The following is a 15576-nucleotide window of genomic DNA, read 5'->3' as shown; positions in this document are numbered from 1 at the left end:
TGAGGGCATAATTAGGCAGAGCCTTCTTTTTATATTGAAATTTAGATATACAGTGAGATCTTGTTTTTACTTTAATTGTTGCGTTAACCAGGTCGTTTTGGGTTTTTTGTTTGTTTTTGTAGATTGGGTGTCTCTCTTCTCTACCCTCCAAAGAGTTTATCACTGAATCATAGGATGGTTTAGGTTGGAAGGGACCTTGAAGATCATCTAGTTCTAAGCCCTTTGCAATGGGTAGGAACACATTCCACTAGACCAGATTGCTCAGAGCTTGATCCAACCTGACCTTGAACACTTAATTTAAGGGATGGGATGTTCACAACTTCTCTGGGCAACCTGTTCCAGTGCCTCACCACCCTCATAGTAAAGAATTTTCCCCTAATATCCAATCTAAACCTACTCACTTTCAGTTTGAATCCATTCCCCCTTGTCCTGTCACTGCATGCCCTTGTAAATAGTCTCTCTCCATCTTCCCTGTAGCCTCTCTTCAGGTACTGGAAGGACACAGTTACCTACTACTTTTACGTATCTTGAGTCAACAAAACAACAAAATCTTCTACTCAATCATGATCAAGAATTTTCTTTTTTTTACTGTAGCACCAATTCAGCATTTTAGTGTGGATTGTATGGTTTATATCATCTAATAAGCACTTTTTCAGCTTGAATAGAATTGAATAACTTGCAATGCAGTATTTTAATTGCAGCACTTTAATTACACGCATCTATGTACTTGTATGTTTAATTTTTCCCAGTCTCAAAACTAAATAAAAAGCCAGTATAGATTATATCATTTGCTAAGAAACTTAACTAGGAAGAAAATAGAATTTCATCTCTATGTTCCACTAAACTTATAACTAAGAAGAATTAAATAATTCTGATTATTACAGTTTAGATTTGTGGAACAGTCTCTCCTCAGAGAGATTTTACTTTTTGGTGTTGCTCTCAGAAATAATCAAAGCTGCTTTATGTAAGAGTCTTCGTTGTTTATAGGATTTTTAAAACTTTGTTTTGAAAAAGTAGATTTTTTTTTTTAATCCTGTGAAATCTAAGTAGTCCTTGAGAGAAATGGGTTGTAGCGAAGCTTCCCCTGTCCTCCATATTAAAAGCTAAAAAACGACTCTCTGCAAATATGGTGTTCAATCTCTGCTTGTTCTCTAAATGTCAAACTGCAAGACAAGTTTATTTAAATACTTCCTTAGTGTTACTTGTTGACATAGCAGTTGTCTGAGTTCCCATCAGGGTATCATTTGATCACTGTTAGGAAAGGCGTAAATTAGACAACAAAAAGAAAAAGAAGTTGAGAACCTTAGAACTGGAACAGTTTTGGTGGCCTATAAATACTTGTCATTATTGGTTTCACACTCTTGGGACTTGGCTGAAACATGCTTTCCAGATTGAGCTAGAGATGGGGTTGAATTAAATTTATGTAAGCTTTGTTGACTGCATTGCAACATTGTGAAGGTCTAAAAACTATTGTAGCTAAGATTGGTTAGGTTTTCCCTACCGTGGTTTTTTAGATTACCCTGCATATGCGTATATGTATGTGCATACACACATCTGTCTATATAGATAGATCATGTATATATATGTGTGTGTATATAAATGCACTTATACTGTAACCTACATTAGCACAATAACCTGAATCTTGCTGCTTTTTTTTGTATTTCTGGTAGCTCCACCAGTGCAGGTGAGGCACTGTTGCATTTATGCAAAATCCCACCAATCCCACAGATGTTCTTGTGGCTGGCTTTAAGTGCCCCATGGATTTTTCAAACAACCCTTGTCTCCCCACCACTGCCAAAGTATTTAGTCCTGCCTGCTAAACCAGATCTCTTCTAGGAATGTGGTAATGCCCGTGTGGAAAAAGTGTTAATCTGGGATCTCTCTTGCCTTTTTTTGTTTGTTTTTATATATATAAAATATCCTAGTTTTAAAAGAAAATCATACTTGGATGTTTCAAAGGATTGTTTGAATGCCCTTAATTTCTCTGGTAGTAATAGTTAGAGGTAGTAATCAGTTTCCTCACTTTTGTTTATGGGGGAGAGTAAGAGTATACTTGTATGAAATATTTGGAGCACCTGTTGACCCATCTGTGACTTGACTGGAGAAGGGGACACCTTTTTAGTCTTGAAACTGCTTTGATCTAGGGAAGGAATAGCATTGCTTGGTTGTAGAAAATAACATGTTTAGGTGTGTAAAACAATGCTGTATTCTGTCTCTTCCCATTCTCTCACAAAACCTGCTTTTTTCTTGGAAATGTCAGTGAACTTCTCATGCGGAAGGAGAAGGGGGGGATCTCAAGGAACAAAAGTGCACAAAATGAGGGTAGAGAAGAAAAAGAAATGACATCCTAAAGGGTGATAGTTGCATTTGAAATTAGAGATGAGTAACAGTATTTGAAAGAAAAATACTCTAATTTTGGCTTAGCTGGACTACTAGCCCACAATATAACAGGGGCATATTTGATAGCAATATAGTCTTTAAAACAACGATAATTTTTATTTCAGCAAAGAAAACTTATTTCCTATCTAGTTACAATGTATCAAGCTTTGCAGAAACTGCAGATATTGCTCTGGAGATTTAAAATTGTATGAATTTCATATTAACTGTTCCTTTTCTATGTGTTCTTCATTACAGACCAGTCTTTCCATATGGGGATGGGGAAGTCTTGGCCTTGTGCTTTTTCTAGTAACTTTTGGACCCTTCGCTATATTTTACTTTGCATTTTATATCCTCTGCTTTGTGGGTGGGTAAGTATACTACTTAGTGTTTTGTGTAATTATCTATGAAAGTAAAATTTGAATGTGAATTTTAGCAAATAGCTTACTCTGAAGATCTGTAGTGGCTTTATGTAATTAATATTTCCACATTTGAGCAGCTTTTTATGAATCTTTTTTTTTTCCTTGAAATCTCAGTTTGTCTATTTATAATGAGTGTTAGAGGACAAATGCTGATGCAAAACCAATGTTTATTTCAGTTCCTACTTTCTATTACTGTGTCAGTTCTTTTCCCAGGCACTTACTAAGTAATTATGCCTCCTTTTCTATCACAATCTCATTTCCTAAGACACTTGATTCACAAGGGAAGCTAGTGGATGCTTTCTTGGGTGTTTGGAAATGATGCTACACTTTGAACAAGTAGATCAGTTCAGCAGCTGTAGACATTTTGTACTTTATGTAGACAGAAAGGAAGCAAACAGGTGAAGTTTTTATAGTCTTTAGCACCATTATTACATTGTATATTATAGTGTCTACCTTGTAACCATTAAAACTTTCATTTTCGATGCCAGGTCAAAATGTCTTAATGGGCTGTTCCTCCTTCTTCTCTCTCATAAGACTAATCTGCAGAATAACAACATTTCTAGGCTCTCCAAGACCTACCTGAATGGAGTGTGTGGGCTGTCTTTAAGGTTTTTTTCCCTTTGTTTGGAACACTCTTTTAACCTTCTTATTCAATACAGTATGGAATGTATGTGTATTCCTGTATGTCTCATGAAAAATGTAATAAAGTTTTGTAGCTAGGATTAGAGATGCTATGCATGGGTTTCAACTGGATTAAGTTTGGCATTCCATCTCTGAAAAATCAGAATAGTCAGTCTTCTAGAATGAGGATTTAGTTAACGTAAAACTAACTCCAAGTAAATGCTTTTGTCTTTTTAAATCTTGATGCAAGTATGTTTATCGTATTTTACTGGCTTTTTGTCCAGAGGAAAAGGCAAAGAGTCTGTCCAAAGGGCAAGATTTCCTCTGTTTACTGTTTTGTGCTACCACTTCCTTAGTATTTGCAGTACGAAAAATAAGAGCTTCTTCTTCATTCTTGCTCAATTTCAGTAGCTTGGCTTTTCAAAGCTAACAGTCAAAGCAGTCTCTCATAGAGCGTGTCTGAAGCCAGCTACAATTTGCCACCATGAGAATGCCTGTGCTGCCTGTACTCACTCATTCTCAAGTAAGCTCTGTGGTTCTTCTACTGCTTTGGTCAATTTTTGTAGCTAGTCAGTAAACATTGATCTTATTAAGGATAAATTCATCTAGTCGTAGTGTATCTGTTAAAGCAGAATTTGTATCCGTCTCCCTATTATGTGTTTACTTGACATAGATGTCAAGTCTCGGCCCTTCCAGTAGAATGTCATCACTTCATTACTTTAACATACTCATTTTGGCTCAGACCATGATCTGGCCGTTTTTTACACTTAATCTTTTTCAGAGTGACACATGTTAACATTCAGCACACAGAACTCTGAGTGCCAACTAGGTCAAATAGCTTTATATCTAAATTATTCTTGCCTGCTTTTTCCTTTTTTTGAATTAATTCCCTAGAAGTTTAGCCAAATGGTTCATCATATTTCTCTTATAAACAAACAAATTAATGTTACAAAGTAACTTTTCCACTTACAATTTGCAATTTTGTGTCATAACATCATTTACATAAATTTGGAAAATAAAAAAGTAGTTTTGTTCCTGATTATTGTAGTGTCCATAATATTTATCTTATCCTTTTCTGGAGCAAAATAACAATTTTGAACAGCGATTTTTATGCTAGAATTTTATGGTTGAATTTTACGTTACTTCTAGGTTTTTATACTTTGCTCATAAAAAACAAAAGTGGCCTGTACGAAAGGTTTCTGACTTTCACTAGCTGGAAGTCCAGCTGTTGTCCCATTTTGCAGTTTAAGCAAAAGAACATGCTGAATCATAGCTGGTTGCATTCTTAGTATTGACCTAAGCATTTAAATTATACACCAGTGGGCTATGCAGGAAAACAATGGTGATCCCATATCTGTATCAATATAATCAGTCTGTTTATACTGTTTAACTTCTATTGTGTGCTAGTTATTTCTTTTTGATTTACTCTCAACTGTGTGTTTGCACAGATCACTTTTAGTAAACGTAGTATTGGTTTTTTTGTACGTGGAGGAATACTGAAACCATTTGTATATATGAATAGAAGTTCTAAATCAAAATTTCTCCCTGTTTCATTTTGATTCAAGGCTGATTTATAATAGCCTTTTTCGATTCAGGATCTCGTAGCTCATCACACAGGGAGCTGAGCTCTTTCCACCAAAAGCAGGAGGCAAAATATAAGTATTGTTTCCTTAACCTGTGTAGAATATTACAGGGTGTTATTCTTCATGAAACACTTTTTGCCTCTTTTTCAAGTGTTGGTGCAGATTCTTCAACCTGAATGCTGGACCTGTTGATTTCCGTCTGCCTTTTCTTTCTACTAAGCATCAATTACCTTATTTTCTTTCTTTCTCTCTTTCAGTCCTAAGGAAATAAAATAAAAATTATGTGAATTGTGGCTCTCCCACCAGGCTTGGGCTTCTGATGTTGCAAAAATTGAAATTTCTTGGATCATCATTTGTTTTGTCATTTAAGGGAATTTGCTCTGTCATCAAAACCCATAATAATTGATACTCAATCACATCCATATATATGTGATTGCCTATATTGCCTATGTTGATGATTCTAACTGCTAACCAAATCAGGAATGGTTCTGAAGCTGTTTTTTGACTTTCACAAAGCATTCAGCTGAGACTGTTACTTTTCAGACTTGAGGGGAAAATGATAAATCTATGGTCTTCACTTTTCTGTCTTTTACCTTTGTTCTGTTGTTACTCTGTCCTTGAGAAAAGCTGGCCTTCCAGTAATCTTTGGAAGAAATTTTAAAAAATTAAGTAAAATACAATCTTTTCCTTTTCCTGATCAATTCATTTAGAGAAAAATAAAATCGTATCTCATTCACCATATTGAGAATCCTCTTGATGAATTAGATAAGCATTTACACTACAAGATTCCAGTTAGCTAACAGATGCCCTGAATAATCAGATTATGTATCCTTCTCTAAGGCACACAAGGTTTTAAATTAGAGAATTTCTGCATAGAAGAAGAAGCTCCTAGCATTTCTAGCTTAAAAGTGAAAATACTTAAAGGCATCTAAGAAGATGAGCATATTTTTAAACTATATTGGTAGTATTAGTGTTTTTGAATGAGTCATTAACTTTAAGAGTATCAAAACATTTGAGAAAAAACAGAGATATAATCTATAGTAGTTATTTCCAAGACTTCAGTCCTTCTGCACGAAAGAAGAGAAGCAACTTGCTGATAAATGTTTGAAGTTAAAACTGATTTTAGGCCAAATTTGAGTATACTGCTTTCTTTAAAAGACAACTGAGGTTTCTAATAGAAAAGTCATAGATAATCAAAACCCAAACTGTTTAATAATTAAAAACAAAACAACCAAATATTAGTGAAACTAATATTGAGATTTTTCTAAGCAAGTTCTTGTCCTTGAACTGAATTATGATGCTACTAGCACCATTGATTTTATGATTTTAAAGTTATCTGGAGCAGAAGGACAATTAGACCTGCTTTTATTTTTTGCTGTCATTTGGCAGGTAAAGATGACTATAAGGAAATTAGAGTATCAAGTGAACTTTTCTTATGCATTGCCTAGTTACTGGTAATAATTTTCAGTAGCTTTTTTTTTTTTTCTCTTTCCTGGAGTTGTTGAGGTATAAATGACCACCTCCCTACTTCTGAATTACTGAGCCTCTGGGGGACTTAACAAGAACAGTTCCCATTTTGGAAATTAAAAACTTCAAATGTCATATTTTAGCTTGGATAGGAATTTTTCTCTAGTCTTGTGAGTATCATATATCAACAGCAATCTATATTAAAAGAATGTATTATTTCACCACATTTCAAGCCTGAAATAGCTTTGTGAGATCCTGTGGTCACAAATACTGGTCAGCTTGCCTCTAAATTGAATGCTTTGAAATTTCTCTAAAAAACTATGCATGTTTAGCCATCCCAAGGCTAGTCTGAGCAACAGTGACTTTTTTTTTTCAATACACTTGATGTTTCAAAAGCTACGTACTTTGCTTATACTGTAATTGGCACAAAGGTTAAGTTTTCATCTCTGTTTTTGTACCCTAGTGCCATAAACTGTAAATAAATTATTGCTGTTGTAGCAAGTTTGAGTGCAATCTTTAAACATACGTAATCAGTGGTTAGTTATGCTTACTACATCAGTTTATTTTTGGACTGTGCTTTTGTGGCTTATGCTACAGTGGAGTGGCCTAAACATATCACTAAAAAGTTTATTTCTTCATAGTGTCGAAGTAAAAGAATCTTTGTATAAATACAAGGAGAGCAACTTCTGTATGTACCCCTCTCTCCATGTACCCCTCTTTCATGTTTCTGAGCATAGACAGTGTGTTATCACACGTTCTTCCCATGCAGCAGGCTCTGTAGTGTACACTGTGCTTTATAGAGCTGCTATGTGATAAGAATATATGAAGACACGTAATACAAGACTGGGAAACTTCATTGTGTCAGTTATTTTAAGCAGCACACTGCACTGTGAAAGAGTAGGAGAGTAAGCAAACTGTCATATATTGTCATTCTGTAACTTGCTGTGAAATATTTTCTAGAGGTGGGGGAAGATGGCTGTTGTTGTAGCTGGTCTTTCTTTTTCCATTTTAGGGGTTTTGTGGTTACTCTTTTATTTGGAAAAAGCAACTCAGAAAAATACCTTGAACAGTGCGAACATTCATTTCTCCCTTGTACGTCAGTTGGGATCCCTAAGGTAAGGAAGGTTTTCTGGCCTTAACTTCTAGATCAGATTTTATAACTTGGGAAATTAGAATGACACTAATAATCAGTTTTGATCTAAAAATTGTGCCTTTTTCCACTTTTCAACTTTCCTTTTCTGAATTCTTAACAGACAGATCATTTTGGTTAATGGACCTAAATTCACAGTTCCTCATTGGATAAATCTACATCTGTTTAGTACAGAAAAAATTGTTAGTAGCCAAGAGGAAGAATTTCTAGGAATTCCTGGTTTATGAACCAATACATCTTGGTAGCTTAGAAGTTTAGATATATCTTGGCCTAATCCATTTGCATGCATCAGAATAGAGAAAACAGTTTAACCCCAAGATTGCTAGTTATGTTAGATTTAATCTTATAGCTGTTTTTACTCTAACATCCTGCTCTTTCTTAGCTGTCAGGTAACTGCACTTCATGTTGTGTATGAAAGGGCATGAATGTTCAACATTATCAGTAGTAACACAGAAATTTATCTTGTGATTGAGCATTATGTTTTCTAATCACTGAACTTTTTTGTGACTGGTTGGTAAGTGACCTTTTCACTTAAACTATTGAAATAAATCTACAACTTCAGTAAATAAGTCCAAATGTAAAATAAGGTCCAAATGAAAAACAGTTAAGACTGAAAAAGGGAAAGTCAGCAATCAACTAATGATTCTGTTCCACTAATGAAACCTCATCTTACAGGACTAGTGTTCTTGGTGTGGTATAGAATTTAGTGCTTATATGGATTGTGGAGTGTTACTTATGTCATTGTGTTTTGAGAGAAGATTTAAAGAAGTTTTTCTGTCTTTTAAATTTCCAATACATAGATGAAAAAAAAAGTAACATTAATATTAAAAAAGTTATCTCAGTACATATGTGTGCTCTGGTTACTTTATAAAAGAATAAAATCTTGTGGAGGTTTTTGTGTAATCTTTGCAATTGCAGTAGTTTCACTTCTGATTTGAGTATGGATTATTGACACATCACTTTTCTCAACTGACTTGCCTTGACTAATCTCTGGATTTAAGTTTTGTAGTACCAAAGGTATTTATTTTTAGCTGACTTACAAAATGCTTTTTGGAGCTGTTCACCAACTAGAATCTGTTTGTCTTCTACAATAGTGTTTTGCATTTCTTTTTTGCCATTGTATTAAAATTGCATTAGATAGTGTAGCTGAGTTTTTCAATAACAGTGCAAGAAGAGATGAGTCCTAACCGAAACCAAATTTGTAGTTTGCTTGTGATTCTTATTTGCTATTTCTACATTAAATTTCTCCTGACTTATCTATATGGAAAGTAATATTTTTAACTAGAAATTGTTTTCATGTTTAAAATCATTGTGACCCTAAGTGGTCTTGAACTAGGAATATTTTTTCTAGTGGCTAGTCCTATATAGGTTGTACTTCTTCCATGAACCAAATAGAAACTGAATTCACCTTAATATAAAATTTTTTTGTGTTACTCTGAGAAGTAATCTGAAATAAATAAGCAGCTCTTTTCAAGAAAGACAATCAGAACTTTATTGATTGTTTTGAGGTTTTTTTGTTATTTAGAGATTTTTTTTTAGACTAAGATAAATGTTGAAGTGCTTGATTTTACAGAAATCATTTATAATACAGAGCACCAAAATTGTGGATGGAAATAACGTGTAGAATGTACTGTAAGTTAGAACACAGGATTTGGTGCTAGTAGGTTTCCCTGATTGCTGCTTATTATACTTATTAGTGAATATATAACAAAAGCTTCACATTGAGGAGAAATACTTAATGTACACTTGATGGAAGACCATATATCTTTCTGCTATTTTTTTTTGTTTGCATACACACAGGGAGGCTTAAAAATTAGGATTGGACTTGCTTTTCTTTTTGCAAGCCTTACATAACTTTTGGGTCAGCAACATACTCAATGATACTTCCCCTCAGTTCAGGAAGGATATTGAGGTGCTGGAGCAGGTCCAGAGAAGAGCAACAAGGCTGGTGAAGGGACTCGAGCACAAGTCCTATGAGGAGAGGCTGAGGGAGATGGGGTTGTTCAGCCTGGAGAAGAGGAGGCTCAGGCTCAGGGGAGACCTCATCACTCTCTACAACTCCCTGAAAGGAGGTTGTAGCCAGGTGGGGGTTGGTCTCTTTTCCCAGGCAGCTATCAGTAAGACAAGAGGACATGGTCTTAAGCTGTGCCAGGGGAGGTTTAGGTTGAATATTAGGAAGAAATTCTTTACAGAGAGGGTAGTCAGGCATTGGAATGGGCTGCCCAGGGAAGTGGTGGATTCTCCGTCCCTGGAGGTTAAGATAAGAGTGGATGTGACGCTTAGTGCCACGGTCTAGTAACTGCGGTGGTAGTGGATCAAGGATTGGACTTGATCTCAGAGGTCCCTTCCAACCTGGCTAATTCTATTATTCTATGATGCAATATTGTACTGACTCTGTAAGATAAACCTGAAGGCTTATATTAAAACCATGTTGAACGAAGGGCAAGTTTAGAGCCTTCTGAACTGTTAACTTGAATGCTCTTTTCAGTTAGACTTATAGATTCACTCCAAGTTTAACAGAAGTGCGAGATGTTTGGTTATTATCATAATTGATGTCTCTATGCTTTACCCAAAAGACAAGGCGTTTCTGTAGACTAAGATTGCCAAATTACTGTTAGATAACAGTGACAACAACTTAAAAGTGCAAGTTGCATATTTGATCCCTGACTAGTTTCTGAATCTCTTTAAATCAGTGGGTCATATGCTATGTTATAGATTTGATGCAGATGAGTAAATGAGTGCCTTGTCTGCTCATGAAATCCTGTGACCGTGATTTGGGAAATAGTGGCACAGTACAAATTAAGCATATTTTGTATTTAACAATTACCTAACGTAGTTTCAAAAAGGACATAAAAAATATCTTTTAGTGTAGCAAAGCAAGAGTCTGAAGCTACTCACTCAGTGCAGTTAGGTGTTTGTGGAGCCTAGGTTTCTTTACTCTGTGCTGCATCTTATTTCATGGAGTATATGGCTCACATTCCTTCTGAGTGCTTCCTATCTGCTTAAAATGAAGTAAGGAGGTGTCAAATTTAATGATAACAAGTGATACTTGTTTTTCCTAAGTCATGATTTAATACTGGAAGAGTGCATCAGACTAATTGTGTGTGAAGTGACAGTTAAATAGAACAGTTGTTGTCATGTGCGTGTGGTCCTTCCTTTAAGTTTGTCTTCTGTGTCCGTGTCTGGGAGGCAGACTTAAAACCAGCAATGCTTTCCAAGTGAGACTATGGTCAACTGTTGTACCTGTAATGGAATAAAAGCACATATTTGAAATTTTGGATGTCTTCAGACATACCAAAAGCAAATTAAATTATGTCGTGGGTACATAACTGTTTCACTGGAGAAAAAGAATATGAAAAAATGGTCTAACCTTGTAGTTAACTCTGCTTTGAGCAGGAGGTTGGATAAGATGAATTCCTGAAGCTCCAGCCAAAACTTGGATCCTGTGAGCATATGAACATTTAGATTTTTACCTAATAATTTTGCATGTTCTCTGTGTGTTCCTCTCTCTCTTTCTTGTGGCTGCTTCTTTTTTTTGCTGCTGTCTTTCCTCTGTGTTTTCCAAATGTGGTTTTATGGATGCAGTACATCAAAACTCTCTTTTAACAACTTTGTTTCACAATTTGAACTATGTTGTGCTTAGTAAAAGTATTTCATTATTCAGTTCTGTATCGTTTTGGTGTTTTTGAAACACCAAAGACAAAAATATTTTGCAAATTCATGAGTATATAGCTGGGGTATTGTTTGAATGTGAGTCAACTTTATTCATATTAAAGTAGCAGTGAATGGTTCCCTTGTCTTGAAAGTTAAAAAATATAGAGAATTTTGCAACAAAATACTTTGATGTTGTGATATATAGTTGGTTAAGTAGCAGGCTGATTTTTTTTCTGATCTCAGGTATTTCACTGCTGTTCACTGTTAAGTGGTTTGGATGAGCGATACTTAGGGAGAGTCACACAGAACAGAAACACTGGATGTATGGTTTATAATGTCTTCATTTACGGTTTTGGCAGTTCTTCTGTGTTTCCAATAGAGTAATAAATTTCTCTCTAGAACAAAAAAATGATTGCTTATTTTGAACAGCAGTGTAAGTTGTTGCATTGTTATTTCTGTGAAAATAGAGGCGTTTATTGCATATTTAATCAGAACTGTGTAGAAAGACACTGTATTAGTTCAACTTAGAGAAGCCCTGATAAAGGGTGTTCTTTTTCAATATGTTAGCCTAAACTCAGCTGTGTTGAGGTCATTCTTGGAGTTAACTGCTCTGAGTTTCAAGTCCTTCTATAATTTCTTTCCCCCCTCATCAACTGCTTTCCAAAGATTCATCTGTCAAGTAGCAATGGTACAAAAGCGTAATTTTTCTTCTGGCATATAGAATAAATTGAGATGGATAAAGAAACGAGAAAAACCCAACTGAACAATTACCTCCCTGAGATTTCACAATCAAGTAGGGAACTGGAGTCTTGCACAAAAACCATCTTATGCTGCTGTCGTGTATCCCTCTTCCCCTGACTATTTGAGTTTTATTTCCTTCTGCTTTAGTATTTTAGCAAACATTTGCTCTTTTTCAGTGAGCAAGAAGTAGGTTTTTAGGTTAGTTCTTCACCATTATTTACTATATGATGAAAAATAGAGATATTATTGTTGCTCACGTTGGTGATGGTGCCCTATCCCTGGAAACATTCAAGGTCAAAGTGAGCAGGGGAATTGATTGGACTAGATGACCTTCTAACCCAAATCATTCTATGAATCTTTATTTTCTATAAATTATAGTAACAGGGAAAATATTATATAAAGTCATTACTGAAGGTATATGTATCATAAACAGTAGAACTATTTTTTAATTAGAGCTAAAATGTGCAAAGTTACATTTCCCAATCTCTTTCAAGTGCATAGAAGAAATGAAACGTGAAGCCAGACCTATTAAGATTGACAGAAGACTGACAGGTGCGAATATAATTGATGAGCCTTTGCAACAGGTAAGTTCAAACCAGGGCTATTTAACCTTTGACTATGTAATATGTAAGTAGTTGAGCAACAAATAGAATTTTAAAAGTTTTATCATATTTGAGAGTGGTAAGTAAGAAAACACTGAGGATGGGTGAGGATATTGGGCAATATTTGAGTATGTTTTCTGCATATTTTATAGTCTGTCAATGTAGTGGTGATGATACATAGAAATGAGTATTAATAAGAGGTTTCAGTATGTGAATATATTGTTTCACTCACAATTTTATAATGGTAAGGGAGTATGGTTTGCTGTGTTAACCATTTAAGATAAGTGCTCTTGCATTATCAGGCAGAAAAACCTTTTGTTTATTTTTTTAGTCCTTTTTCATTAGTTCATATTTATTTTTCTCCTTTCAATTTCAGGTAATCCAGTTTTCCCTGAGAGACTATGTGCAGTATTGGTATTATACACTAAGTGATGATGAATCATTTCTTCTGGAAATTAGGCAGGCTCTTCAGTATGCACTTGTTCAGTTTTCTGCCAGGTAAGATTATTTGTGTTTACATCAATACACTGTGGGTTTTATAGTAGTAGATAAGTGATTTAAGTTTATCTATTGCCTTAGTTCAGTACATTTTACAGAAAGAATGTGTAAAATTTAAAGACTGTAATCTCAGAACGACAATCTTTTGCTGATCCCTTAAGGAAATAATGGAGATGATGATGCTTGTAGTCATGGTCTTTTGCAAAATGGCCATTTCCAAAATCAGATTAATGTCTGAAATTACCGAATAGCCTTTTTTTTTTGCAACTTAAGCACTGAGTTTGTGAATCATCACCTCTTTGTACTCAGGTCTGTTTCATTTAAGAGTAGGGCCACTCCCAAGGTAAGTCAGTCTGAAAGTCTTGGATTCAACTTGTGTATCAGCTCAGATAAATTTTAAAAGTGGTATTGCTTTTCAATATGTAAGAACAATGGGTATTTTTAAATGAATAGTAGTCTGGGGAATGAAATGGTATGTCACCTATGTAAATTATTTTTTATAATAGGGTTGATTCAGAACAAATGGATAGTTTATTAATTTCTCCATGTTTTTTCTACTGTTTCCTGACTTCCTGCTACTTGATTAAGCAATTTATCTGGGAAATTATTTACCTTCTTTATTATGGCTGATTTCTCAGCCCAGGTATCACATGCCTTTAAATCCACCTACTTCTTTGTTAAGTTTTTATTTCAAGTATTCATCCAATTGGGCTGATTGTTTTCTCTTCAGAAGAGGCTGTGGGTCACCTAAATATAATTAACTTTTTAGCAATTTTAAGGTGTGCTACCCCTCTCTCTGTTGACTTGAAAATGTAGGTCAGTGTACTTTTCTGGTAAGAAGGGTCGAAGATGTAGATCTAGGTTTAATATGAAGAAAAATTCATTATAATATAATCTTACTGATTGTGGAATAATGGAAATCCTAGGAAACAGTGTTGAAAATAGTGAAAACTATGCTAAATAAACTGTATGTTACAGCAACCAAACCTAGGGTTACATGAAATGGACCTGGTTACCCAACTTCAATGCTTTTGTGTGTTGGGCAAAGTTACTTCATTGCACAGTATCAGTCACTGAGTTTGTGTCAAAGCAGGTCAAGTTATAACAGACTTATTTTTCTTTCCTACAGCACTATAGCTCTTCAAAAACAGGCACTGCTCCTTTACGGTTTTGTTCTGCTGTACAAAGCAAATCATTTTCACAGGGCTGCAGCAGTTCTTCTGCAGAGAAGATGATGTAGTGTATTTATAACGCCTGTAGCTGGATAGAGCTGAAACAGTTTAGATTAGCACCATCGCCAGTAATTTCATATAGCCCTGTGAGCTTTTGGAGAGAATGAATACTGGGGGAATTTTTTTTTCCATGAGAGCCGCACACTTGGGAGCCTGGTATACGGCTGCCACCTGGTGGTGTTGTGCGGTTCGATCACTGTGCGGTTTGTGGAGCAGGATTATCGACTTGCCCTTTGGGACAGCTCTGCTTCTTATCCCCATCTAGATTTTGCAGTAGACTTCCCTTTCTTCCAGAGTTCCTTATTCCTTTCGAGAGGGGGAAAAAAGAGAAGGTGAGGGAGCAAACACAAAAAAGGAAGTCTTGTAGAAGGATTCTGGTATAACAAAGTAGGTGTCTGAGAGAGTTCAGGTAGTAGAATACTTAGTTCAGGGAAGGACCATCACTAACATCAAGCTTCATTAAACTTATAATGCACAAGTGCATTTTGTGTTTGGTTAGTAAGGCGCAGACATCATAAGAATATCTCTTATCTTTTTCATACTAATAAGGAAATAGTTTTATGCAAATGTAACAGTGACTGTATTCTGTTGTAAACCTATGGACATTGTTGGAGGACATGTTAATTACCTCATATAAGCTGTGGAATCAATAGTTGATAATATTAGATTACTTTTAGTTTCAAGTGAAATGTGTGTTTTCTCACTTGTGCATATACTGCAAATTCAGAAGAAAACTATTTTGTTTAGGTGCCTTCCAAAATGGTAGAAAGTATGGCTGAAAAAGACCTGGAGAGTATTTTAATTCTAGGTTGTAAACTATTTATATCAGGATTTCTCACAGATATTTGGCAACGTCATGAATCAGAACACTATCCCAAATACTAATGCATAAATATTAATGTGGTGTAGGAGTGGTAGTTTAAAATATTTGGTTTGTTTTCAGTGAATAGGCAATTACAAGACTAATTTATTTCTTTGTTTACCATGTTTACTATCAATGTTCTTGGTAGGGAGGAAAAAAAAGTAGAAATTTATTATTGTTCTTTCTGTTCAGGATAAATTAATTCATTTTCTTGGATGTCCTTGTCTAATAGGTCAAAGGAAACAGATTGGCAGCCTTATTTCACGACACGACTTGTTGATGACTTTGGCACTCATCTTCGAGTTTTCAGAAAAGCTCAGCAAAGGATAGCAGAGAAAGGCGATCAGATGAAAGGTAACATAAAATAC

The 15576-nt window shown here is 35.2% G+C and overlaps 1 protein-coding gene across 2 annotated transcripts in view; it reads left to right on the top strand.

The window, feature by feature from the left end:
- Positions 1-15576, top strand: part of SNX13 (sorting nexin 13) — a 67760-nt gene that overhangs the window by 18975 nt on the left and 33209 nt on the right. For both annotated transcript variants that reach the window (XM_027639148.1, XM_027639147.1), the window contains exons 2-6: positions 2635-2747; positions 7482-7584; positions 12509-12598; positions 12993-13114; positions 15441-15562. In XM_027639148.1, coding sequence (XP_027494949.1) covers positions 2635-2747; positions 7482-7584; positions 12509-12598; positions 12993-13114; positions 15441-15562 — 550 coding nt within the window. The remainder of the gene's footprint in view (positions 1-2634; positions 2748-7481; positions 7585-12508; positions 12599-12992; positions 13115-15440; positions 15563-15576) is intronic.

Source organism: Corapipo altera, unplaced genomic scaffold (genome assembly GCF_003945725.1).
Source record: "Corapipo altera isolate COAL_440 unplaced genomic scaffold, ASM394572v1 44, whole genome shotgun sequence".
Classification (NCBI taxonomy): domain Eukaryota; kingdom Metazoa; phylum Chordata; class Aves; order Passeriformes; family Pipridae; genus Corapipo; species Corapipo altera.
Note: the sequence above shows the minus strand (reverse complement) of the source record. Positions and strands in the feature narration are given on the sequence as shown.